The sequence below is a fragment of the Salarias fasciatus genome, chromosome 18, assembly GCF_902148845.1.
Source record: "Salarias fasciatus chromosome 18, fSalaFa1.1, whole genome shotgun sequence".
Lineage (NCBI taxonomy): Eukaryota > Metazoa > Chordata > Actinopteri > Blenniiformes > Blenniidae > Salarias > Salarias fasciatus.
In genome coordinates this window covers 26,645,261-26,656,941 of record NC_043762.1, presented here as the reverse complement: position 1 = coordinate 26,656,941, position 11,681 = coordinate 26,645,261, and the positions used below count along the sequence as shown (strand labels likewise).

The 11,681-nt window shown below is 43.0% G+C and overlaps 1 protein-coding gene and 1 long non-coding RNA gene across 2 annotated transcripts; one reads left to right on the top strand and one right to left on the bottom strand.

Moving 5' to 3' along the window:
* Positions 1-137: 137 nt before the first annotated feature.
* LOC115404995 (THO complex subunit 1-like) lies at positions 138-4,232 on the bottom strand. Its single transcript, XM_030114375.1, has 21 exons — positions 4,140-4,232; positions 3,857-3,930; positions 3,706-3,766; positions 3,561-3,630; positions 3,321-3,439; positions 3,189-3,237; positions 3,018-3,113; positions 2,839-2,921; positions 2,695-2,768; positions 2,513-2,621; positions 2,300-2,434; positions 2,058-2,158; positions 1,909-1,975; positions 1,716-1,766; positions 1,537-1,607; positions 1,352-1,447; positions 1,190-1,255; positions 1,022-1,105; positions 783-930; positions 604-688; positions 138-518 (listed from the first exon to the last, which is right to left on the bottom strand). Exons 1-21 carry the CDS (start codon positions 4,185-4,187, stop codon positions 241-243), a joined length of 1,965 nt encoding a protein of 654 aa, XP_029970235.1. The 5' UTR covers positions 4,188-4,232; the 3' UTR covers positions 138-240.
* A 60-nt stretch (positions 4,233-4,292) lies between these two features.
* On the top strand, positions 4,293-7,010 carry LOC115405927 (uncharacterized). Its single transcript, XR_003933478.1, has 3 exons — positions 4,293-4,334; positions 4,918-5,078; positions 6,513-7,010. It is a non-coding gene; the product is annotated as an uncharacterized LOC115405927 (long non-coding RNA).
* Positions 7,011-11,681: the final 4,671 nt, after the last annotated feature.

Here is an 11,681-nt window from a genome sequence, read left to right as displayed (position 1 = left end):
TCACTCTCAGGTTCCTTCACCTGGTGTTCTTTCTTCGGGGGAGGGGTGGAAGGGGAGACGGACGTGTCAAATAAAGACTTGAGCTTCAACTGAGACGAGAAAAGAAAAGTCCTCGTTCTTCATTTTGTATCCAAACAAACATTTATTGGAGCTTCTACAGTGAAAAAGTGAAATCTAACCTACAAAAACAGTCTTCATGGTTTTGGTCTGTAAACTGGGGCGGGGGGGGCGGGTTGGTCGTTACGCCTCGCTGAGGCCGTCGGCGATGTGCGAGAACCCGGCGGCGTTGAGCGCGCCGACCAGGCTCTCCACGGTGGCCTGCGAGGCCTCGCGGTCCTGCCAGGCCACCAGCAGCAGCTTGGCCTGCATGTCCGGGTCCTCGCTGTCCGTCTCGATCTCGCGCACCTCCGCCGCCTTCACCTCCAGGTGCGCCGCCAGCGCCTTCCACTGCGCGCCCAGCCTGGACGCCACCTCGTCCATCTGCTGGTTGGTGACCGGCTTGCTCTGGATGCTCGGGCCTGGCGGGGGAGGGGCGGGGACAGAGTCAGAGGTCAATCGAGGACAAATCTGAAAAGTTCAATCTGACTGAGGCGTCTGACTCACTGTCGTTGCTCTCTTTGAGCAGATTGTCTCCGTTATCGTCGTCGTCTTCCTCCCCGGTCTTGATCTCCTCAGACGGGATGTCCTTCTACACACACACACACACACACACACACGTCACGCTGTAGTGTTTTCTGTAGTGCAGCTCTTGCTGAGTCGGCGGCGGCGGCTGATTTCCTCACCGGCAGCTCTTTGGCCAGCTTGCTGACCATGGTGTCCAGGTAGTCGGCCAGGCTCTTGAACTTCTGGTTGGTGGGCTGGAAGAAGTGCGGACTCCTCCTGGACAGCAGCCTCAGCGCCCGCCAGCCGTAGTTGGGGTTCCGCACCACCCTGCCAACGTTCGGGACGGTTGTCACACTCGCAGGTTGGGAGAAGAGCGTCGGCCGAGACACGGTGGCGTGTGTGTGTCGTGTTTCCTTACTTGTACTCGTCCTCCACCATGTTGGCGGGGTCGGCCTGCTCGATGGCCTCGGCGAAGAACTCGTCCAACGCTGGCATGAACTCCCTGGAAGAGCGAGAGAATCTGAGGTGTGGCGGCTGGCTTCTCTGAAACCGTCCTGACCTGGACGGGACTCTGGACTCCACTGACCGGCTGTCCGACTTGCAGGCCTCCATGTTGTCCTGGTTCAGGTTCCACAGTCGAGTCAACTCGTCACTGACGGAAGAGGAAACGATCAACTTTGTTTGGATGATCAGGAAAAAGATGAAGAAAAACATAAAGGTCATTTAAAGTGACTTTTCTTCCACCTACTTTCCCATGAAGATCTTGCGGTCGGGCCCTTTTCCCAGGAAGTCTTCTGGAGCTTGTCTTTTCCTGGAGGGTCTTTTCGGTTTGTCGTCCACCGTTCTGTCGAGGAGGAAGAAGAATTAAAAGAATTAAACACGTTAAGTTCTCAAACGCTGCTGGGAAAAGCGAGGAGGAGAACCCGCCTCTACCTTTCTTTGACGAAGCTCGGACAGCCCTCGTTCTTCCAGGAGTTCCAGTTTTCCTCTGTGGTGAGGATGTGCTGCCAACCACAACGGTTCAGGAGTTAGAGGAGCAGAGTGGCACGTTTCAAGTTTCAGCTCCATGAAACGTTCAGAAAAACGTAGAGAAAACTCCAACTAATTCTCACCTCCACCATGGTGGCAAACTTGTCTCCATCAGGCGGAGTTTCTCTCAGCAGCTGTGAGAGAAGAGGAAAGCTTCACCGCCATGTTTTTAAAACACATTCTGAACTGCTTCAAAATCAAAGAATCTCAGCACAAACGAGAACCAGAAAGTGTGAAGCGAGTTAGAGACTTAGCAGCAGATGTTTTCATTCGGACCTGATACACCAGCTTGGTGGTCTCTTCGATCCAGGCCGTCTGGTCGTCGTTCAGGATGCTGCTGGAGCTGCAACGGGAGGCAGAGTGAGATCTCACGTCACAGCAGTGGCGATGAGGTTCCCTCCCCTCCCTTTCTGTCGCAGGCTCACCTTTTGAACTTGACCTGGCCCTTCAGGTACTGGAAGAGGATGAGGTACTGCAGCAGGATGTGCCGCCTGAAGTTACTGTCGCTGAGCTGCAGGTCCATGAGCTGCAGGGAGAGAGAGAGAGAGGACAGATAGACGGGTCAGAACACAAGCTGGACTGATCATACAGAAAACTGCTCCAGCACAAAGCCAAACATCCCAAACATTTTGTGAACAGTGTATAAACAAACAGATGAGGTTTGAACCTTTTCGCTTGTGAGGAACTTTGCAAAGTAAACGTGTTCTCCGCTGGACGCTCGCAGCTCCTCCAGCTTCCTCTTGGAGGCCTGCATGTCGTCCAGCTTGAAGCTCTTGAAGACGGCCAGGGTCTCATCAGAGTACTGCAGGAGGGGGGAGGGGAGAGAAGAGGGTCAGCCGAGCCCCGACGCCCCCCGTCTTGGTGTCTGGAGAGAACTCACCTTGAGGAACGTCATCCAGGAGAACTTATCGTAGCACTGCACCGGGTTCCTGAAGTAGTCCTGCAGGGTCCAGAACTTTCTGTAGAGGTTGTAGTCGATGGGGATGGAGCTGAAAACAGGTCAGATCAGACAGATTAATCTGTTTTCTCACTTGCTTTACATTTACAGTACACTGAACCCACCACGTTGCAGGAGCGTCGTCCTCCCCCATCTCTCCTTCCTCCACCTCCATCCCATCCTCCTTCTCTTCAGTGTGCTGGGAACAGTAGACTCATGTCAAGCTTGCAAATCGGGGATTAAAAATTGCTCTCATGTGTGTGTTTTACCTTCTGTCCCAGAGTGCTGTCCTGTTCACTTTTGTTGAACACTGTTATGTTGTCCAGGTTAAACTGGCTCTGGAGGTTGAGTCCTGGACAAAAAAAAAAGTAAAAGCCACAAATGAACCAAACCTGCAGAGAAATGCTCCGTCATACTCAAAACAACCACACAGAAGATAAAAACACACCTGATTTTTCAGACAGAGGGAAGAGGCGTGCCAGGAAAAGCTGGATCCTCCCACAGAAGACGGTGTTCTGAGATTTGGAAAGTCTCCTCAGGAGATCTGCAGACAGCAATCTGGATCACAAACTGCAACTGAACAGTCTCCTGCACCATGAGAACCAGGAAAAGTCTTTACCGTTACACATCCTCAGCAGATAGTTCTTCCCCGCGGTGTAAAACGAGCTCTGGAACAACAACAAAACAGTTTGCAGTGATAAAACTGTTCAAAACGTAGACATGCATTCACCGACAACTACAGGTAACGTACAGATTTCCAGGTGGCAACGTTTTCCTCTACGAAAGAGAAGATTCTGTCACACTGGTCCAGAGGGAGGCAGTCCAGGACGTCTCCCAGCAGGACGAAGGGGACGGTGGCAGAGCAGATACCTGCAACGGTTCAGAGAGTTCAGCTTCATGCTGGAGGCTGTGAGGTCTAACAGGAAACACACTATATCTAATAACTAAAGACAGAGGGCAAAGTCGCCAGTGTCTCTATGGGGATGCATACCGTCCGTAACTGCATCTATGCTCAGGTAGATGAGAGACAGGTAGTCCCCACAGCTGGCCTTCTGCTCCACCTGCACACAGTTCATGTCAATCTGACAGTCAGGCTAATTCAAACCACACAGTGGAGAAAAACAGTGATTTCTTACGATCTGATCACCGAGGAATCCCCTCAGAGCCTGATCCAGAGTGGTTTTCTTCTCCTGCTCACTGTGACACACAAAGGAAAACACCACAGGTCACTACACCTTCACTACACCGTCACTACACAATACTACACGCAACACGGAGCTGACTTACTTTCCCGGGATCTGGTTAAAAGCATCGATGAGTGGTCTGCTGGATTTAGCGGAGAGGGCATGTCGGGCGGAAGCCTAAAGGAGAGAAGAGAGAAAGAGGAAAATAAATAAAAGAAACGGTTGTGTTAGCTTGTTAGCTTAGCATCACTCGTTGAACGTCATGCATTCAAATTCAATACGAGCTATAACTTCCACCGACCGACGTGCTGAAAACCACCGAGATTAAAATTACTCCATATCAACATGTGAGGTTCAGATAAAGGGATAAAAAAAGATTTTCATACCGTAAATTTGTCTTTAGCGTCAGTAAATTGAAATGCAGAAAACGACATCTTTCCGCTCTCTCAAGGGGGACCGAAGGCAGCGACGAACCGGTCCGTCACAGAAATACAACCCCACTGCTGGAAGGTTCCGGGGTCGTTCAAAATATGAAACCAAAAGAAAGAATATACAATTGCGTTGGACATTTGAAACCTCCGGTGAGACAGCTTTTATAGACGGAAACAGCGTTTTAAAGTCACACCAACAGGAGCATCCACATTTTATTTCCCTTAAGAAAAAAAAAACTTCATGTTGTCTGTAATTGTTAATGACGGGGAATAATTTAGCTTCAGCCTAATTTAGTTGTAGCTTGAATAAGTTTCAGTCTTTGTAGGTATGTCTTTAAAGGGTCATTTTTAATGCATGATATATGGTTTTTCCATGCTCTGATTATAGTTTGTATTTAGAATATATAATATTTTTAATGTGTTTTCAATAACTTAACCCAAGTAGTACTTTGGAATAAATTCCATGTGTGTGTGGGAGTTAGGAAAAAACAACAAAAAACAAACAAACAAACAAACAAACAAAAAAGTGGAATTATATGTGCATGTTAACAGTCCACTGTTTCATATACATTCATTTTCATTCTCCATAAGTTAACATAATGTTACACTTAACTGAAATGAACTTAAATGAAACTAAAATACCCTCTTGATGTCTGTTAAAGTACACTCGATGTTGTATCACTTTGTTGGAAGTAAAATGGATGTGCCAACAATTTATTTGTATTTCTTTCAGTCGAAAACAACAACAGTCACTGAAGTCATGATTCAGGTCATTTCCAGCAGTCATGGGGTTAAAGCAGCATCTCAGGACTGGTAAGTTCTTCTGCTGGAGAATCCAGGAGAATAGAGATTCCAGATCAATCGGAGGCCAGAAAGAACATGATCTGATCTCAGGTGAGCCAATGCAAAAACTGCACAGCAACTCTTACAAATCCAAATGCGTCATCTTGTTTCTGTCAAAGTGTCCATGGGAAGGAAATTACCTGCTTTATGAGTGAAATCATTTTAAACATGCAGTATCAGTGTGTGTTTTTACATTATAAGGTCTTGGAAACCAAATTCCACCAGAGAGTGGCAGTGCAGCACCTCCTATGTTCCTCTGCAATCAGCTGCAGATGAGTTGCACACCACAGATACGGTTTTACTTTACTAGTTTAAAGGTACAACTTAAGAATCCACCATATCAAACCTTCAAAAGAAGATTTATTTAAATACTAAAGAATCCTGAAGGATATCCCAGAAATCCTGTTAAATTTTCTTTGATGAGATACTCTTCTCACTGGATTTATAAAGACTCTTCCTTGTATAACAATATACAATATTACACCAACATTATAACTTCCTGCACATTTACTGTCACTATATTGATTATCCTTTAACTTGTGTGTCTGATATTGATGTTTCATTACATGTCATGGAGACCAACTCTTTGAAACACATTGTGACAATGGAATTACAATAAAGTAACAGTGTCCATTATTATTGACTTATTTAGAATGATTAGATCCTGTGACGTGCAGATCAATGCTAACTGATCAATGCTTCTGATACATGTGAAGATAGAATTCCATGTTAAGTTATCAGAGTTTTTGTTTTTGATCAAAATGAAAAGACAGCCCACTATTTGGATCACATTTCTTGGAAGTTATCAGAACTAATTATTCTTACATGTGTGATTAGTGAAATTAAGATGACTGTATGAACGACCCACACATAAAAGATCTTCATTATTAGCTTAACAAGTAAACAAGACTTAAAGAACTTTATGACTGAGTGTTCAGATGATGGTTGTACATGAAGAGTAAAGTTGGAATTAAGTCTTTTTATTTGCTCTAAATTGAAAAAAAAAAAACCACCTTTAACTCATGTCTTTGACGTCATGAGCTTCATATTAAACTTACACGTTAAACTTATGTGCAAAATATTTCCATCAGTGATTCCAGAGTGTTTCTGAAATCCTCACTAAAGTCGATGCTTGAAGGTGGAAAGAAGTGGAAACTGAAAGTTGTTGGTTTCTGGTTGGGTTGGAGTGAAAGTTTGACGATGAGAGGAACAAGCTGTGAAATATGTCTTTGGTTATTATTCATAAATTTATACAAAAATATAGACATTTATGAAGCAATAACAGATGGAATGTGTAGAAGTTTAAACTTTCTGAGCAGAGGTGCGGCTGACTCTTGAGATCATTCTTAATAAATCTTGATTAAGTTTTAAAGGATGTGAGGAAACTCAGATGATATCGCAGTTTGTGAGGTCTGAACATATTGAACTATGGTGACATTAGACGTGACTTATTGACTAAATGTGATCTGATTCTTTTAACGTCAGAGGACGTCATCACTCTGCTCAACGTGGTTTCCAGACAACAGCCTCTCATCAACTGAAACACAAAGATTCTGCACAAGAAACTTGCCACTGTGTCACTGATGAAGCTTCAACTGAAAATTCCAGAAGAATGAGTTGTGTTCCAGTTTCTATTTGGCTCGGTCACACTTGAATGAGGAAGAAGGAAATGTGTCAAACATAAGTGGTTTAATCGATCCTACTGTCATAACCACTGCAGTAAAACACTGGACGAGGTCACGTGCAATAAATGTCAAGATCTAGATGTTCCTGTGCACGTCGTGACTGACAAACTGTCTCTAGTGCGTGCGTGAGTGTGTGTGTGTGTGTGTGTGTGTGTGCGTGAGACAGGATAACTATGAAATCCGCCCTTTCCTGGTGATAATCCCAGTAGTCTTTTTATATCTGCCTGACACAACAATTCAAACTATTTCATCAGTCTCACTCTGTGGATTCTTTTTTCATGATTAAAAAATCTCCCTGCTTTTCTTTTCTCTTTCTTCTTTTCTTTTTTTTTTAACACTCATTAACCAGGTGATGTTTGCTGCATGTGTCCTTCCTCTGGTTGAGCGCTAACTGGCCTCAGGTCGCTCTCCAGCGGCGCTGTTTATGAGTGGACCTCACAGAGGTCACAGCAGTCAGGAGTGTGAGTGTGTGCGTGCGTGTGTGTGTGTGTGTGTGCGTGTGTGTGTGGGCACATTTCCGTGTGTTGTAAGGATACAATTGAAACTGCAGCCACTGGATTTTTGTCTTTGATAGGATCTCCTGTTCAACAATGTGACATTAGACCCAGCGAGGCGTTTCAACCTGACGTCAATCATTAAAGGTGGAATCCAACTAATATCACACGCAACTGCACCACGGCCGCACGACGTAAACATAGAGCACATGTTCTTTAAAAGTCTGATTTGAACAAGCCTTGGTCTTGTGGGTCCCACATGTGGCCTTTTAAATGTAATAAAACCAGTAATGGAATAACTCACTAATCCAGATAAATTATTCAAGACAATTATTATAAAATTTTCAGCTGATGATTAAATGGTCAAATCACTGCAGCGGATGAAGTAAAAGTACAAAACAACTTGTTTTTTGGCAGTTTGTTATAAAAGAAATAGCTGTACCGAGTTGCATAATCCCTTAATGTGCAGCAAGTTTTCAGTATGGTTGTAAATTTATTTTAATATTTATCACATTACTGGCTTCAATGCATATTAAACGATTAAATTGATTGGGTTTCTGGTTTTTAATACATTATTGTTGTGTGGACACCTTGACAAGAGCTGGTAGTCCTCAGACTAGATAAAAAAACAGTGAATTTTAATTTATTGATTTACCGCTCTCAAAATAAAAGGAAGTTTGATAATATATTTTGTACCACAAGACTGTGTGATGAGAAAATTTTGAAGTAATTAACAGTAAATCTTTGAACCTCTGCCTTACTATCAAAAAATACTTATTTAATATTGAAATCTTCTAATACCACATTGTAACACAAGATGGTGTAGCAAGTCAGTGCTTTTAAAAGTTTGCTTTTCAAATAAAGCACTCAATCTTATGATGTATCAACTGGAATAAGCACATGAGCCACCTGTGCACATCCTGATATAATAATTTATATCACAAGATAATCTGACACTTTTTCAGTTTTACGTAATAAAAAATAAACTAATATTTATTAGCAGGTTCTTGTAATACCACAATGAACCACAAGATGGTGTCTGGAGTCAGTATTTTTAAAACGTTTCCAAAACAACAGTGCTCAGAGGATTCACTGTAGCGTGAAATATGTCAAGATAAAGTGCTAAATTCAGTCGATGCAGCAGAAGATTGTGTTTTTAAGATTATTTTTGAATATGTTAGAAAATGTAGAAATGTTGTAGCTCAGTGCTTCATCACCATGCAGGCTTCAAACACAATAAATAACCTAAATATAAAGGACTTTCAGTTTTTTTCTGCACTGTAATTTAGTAATTTTGTGTATTTGAATTCGGAGGCGTCGTCTTGACTCAGAGTTTAGTAGAAACAATCCGAAGCAGCTGAAATCAGACGACGACAGGCGGGACTTTGAAATAAATGGCCGTATATCTCCGGGCGGTGGCGGGCTGACGTGTGGAATCCGTCTTCAGCTCTTGCAGGGTTCACGTGCGCCGTGCGGCCGGCCTCGGCGGGGGTCGTGACCCCTGAGGCGCTGGGAGCAGCGACCCGCTGCCCCGCCGTTTATGGCCGCCATCTGTCTGCTGATGCTGCTGGAAACCCGTGAAGAAGAAGTAGGCCGGCGGCGAGCACTTCCGCCGCCGCCGTTAAACACGGGAAGTCAGAAGTGTGTGGCTGAGCACTTTCTGAGCGACACCTCACGTCGTCACGCGGCCCCGAGCGCCCCCCCCCCGCCCCCCACATCTCCCTCCGACACTCGGCTCGCTGGACGTTTGCCAGAAAAGGGAGTGAGAAGCTCTTGAGTGGCAGATAAGACGCCAGCGCCTGTCAGTCAGTCCGGGAAGGTTAATGTTCAGGTTAAAGACCTGCAGGAAGGTGTCAGATACTCCAGTGTTTTCACACTCGACTAACCGCAGCGCAGCCTGAAGACGTGGCTGTAAATCCTCTGAATGTCGCGTTTCTGCAACATGAAGAGGAGGAAACAGAGCAAAAACACTCTGAATTATCAGACGACTCAACAGGGCGCTCAGTTACAACACTTTAAATACAAGCTTTTTCATTTGACGAGAGGCTCCAGTACAAGCAACATTTCAAAGAATTTTTTTAGTTTTCTTGAAAGCTGTGAAAGCTCATGCTGTCAGGGTGATTTTATAAAACACACAGAATTCAAGAGAAGTTTTTTGGAAATTTCACTGAATTTTGCACCAGAAGATTTATGCTGAGACGGCAGTCATTTTCCATTTTAACTGGAAAGTAAGACATAATACAAAAGTAATGAAGACATTATAGCAAATTCTGCATCAAGGTGACTCGGAGTAGAAAAATGATATATTAGAACTGTGAGTGTTCCTCAGATTTGGTTTGTTTGTTGTGTCTGTGCGGTGCTGCAGTGGTTAGCTCTCTGAATGGCACCTCAGAAGGTCCCCGGTTCATGTGCAGGCCTGTTGAGTTACCATGCAGAGTTTGCATGTTCCCCCTGTGTCTATATAAACATGAAGTCAATATGTGACTTTAGATTGTCTGTTAATGCGACTTTCAGTGTTTTCCCTGCCAAGCTGAAAACAGGAAAACATGTTTTTTCTGAGATCTTCATATCAGTCTTCAGGTCCATCTCTAGAAATGTATATTAATTGTATTTTATTTTTAGAATGTTATTTATTTTGTATCCAGCACTTTGGATCCCTGTAGTTGTTTTCAATAAAGATAGAATTTATTGTTTACTCATCTCTTATTGCATTCTTTTAGTATTTTTGATGAATTCTAATTTGCAAATTATATATATATATTTTTTTTTTTTAATTGAGGTGTTGTAGTATTTTGTGACAGTTTTTTTTTTTCTTTTAGTTTATGATCCACATGATCCATCCATCTTGAGTGGGCTGGACCGATAAAATAGCTTCATAAAAACCTTTTACATGATGAAAATGTCCACAGTTTTTCAAAAACTAACATTTCCTGTGGAAAGTGACTCCAGTCTCACTACTTTTTTTTTAATTTGTTTTTGTGGTTCGGCTGGATTGGAGCCTCTTTTGGCCCATGGGCCTTATGTTTAAACACCCTTATGTGACATGTACGCGTAAACTTCAATTACAAACAATTTATGTGAAAGCTAAACTAAAGCTAAAATTAACCCTTTTAATAGTTTTCTGTTGTTTTTTCAGATTAACCTTGAATTAATTTAACCTGAAAACTCTGAATATTCTTTTAAGAAATGAAGATTTCTGGTTTCTGTGGCCGTGTTCATGTCAGAACTACTGAAATATGATTTATTTATAGATTTAGTCAATGACAAGTCTGTGTTCTGTTAAACCAGTCTGCGATGTTTTCACTGTGTCTGTTAAACATTAAGAAACGGAACATTTGAACAAGTTTCCAGTGAGAAACGCTGGTGTAATGATAACCTGGAGGGATTTTGTGGGGGTGAGAGGTTATATTTATCCCTCTGAAATCGGATGAAACTGGGTCGGGTCTCACTTCCCATTGATTTATTTTGCCTAAACACTCCCCGGTGCCAGCTTCTGGAAGCCAGCGCGCTCAACGCGGGAGCCAAAATAATTTGATGGACGCTCGGACAAAAAAGAGACGGCCGAGGGGCGACAAAAAGAGCATTGTCTGTGTGGAAGGGAACCCAGTCCAAAACAAGAGGGCCAACACAATGCCGTGACCCTGGAGGTTAAACACACAAAGGAAGGAGCGCTCAGATGGCCGCCCGGCCGCATCTGACCATTAAGAAAGAAGCGTAAATCCATCAGCCTTTCGTCTTGATTTCAAAGTGCAGAACCGTTTTATGATTGAACGCACGGCCAGAGGTGTGGTTCCAGGAGAGAAAGATCCAGGAACCTCTGTTATAGACGGCATTCTGAATACTAGTAAAAAAAAAAAAAAGAATAAGCTGTTATGCTCACATACATCACAAAAAGTTATTCCCACATGTAATCCAGAAGCATAATTCTCCACTTTTGACCAATATATGTGTTAGAGGGATGTCTAAATGTCATTTATTGAGAAAAACTACAGAAAAGTAACCAAGTAAATTCAATTTTGAAGTTTTATTGTCTGAAAAAAATCACATTTTTGGAAATTTATTCATTTTATTCTATACCAGGATGCTGAAGACGACTCATCCCAATATATGTGCAACTCAGGAGCTTTTCTGACAATTTATTTTAAGTCTTTCATCTTTTTTTTTTAGGCGTTATATTTGATCATGGTAGGTATATAAAACAATCTGCACAGGATGAAGCCCCAGCGTTTCCAGAAAGTTGTGTTTACACCTGTTCACACGGAGACAGAGTCGAAGTGTTTTCAAAAAGTTCCACCTTGGCAGCCGTTTGAAAAAAAAAAAAAGGTGTTTAGAGTGACTGCGATCACCATTGTCCTGTAAACAGACATCCAAAATGTTAGGAAAGTTTTGCATTTTCATTTGAAAACGTTGCATAAACAGGAACTTAAACTCAACACACAGGCCTTTTCTCACACTGCGCTGCAGCTTTTAGTTCA

Coding starts and splice junctions, on each gene's coding strand:
- LOC115404995 (XM_030114375.1), bottom strand. CDS start 4,187: ATGTCGTTTTCTGCATTTCAATTTACTGACGCTAAAGACAAATTTACG. Junction 3,631..3,705: donor GATTCCTCGGTGATCAGATC/GTAAGAAATCAC, acceptor AACTGTGTGCAG/GTGGAGCAGAAGGCCAGCTG. Junction 689..782: donor AGCTGGCCAAAGAGCTGCCG/GTGAGGAAATCA, acceptor GTGTGTGTGTAG/AAGGACATCCCGTCTGAGGA.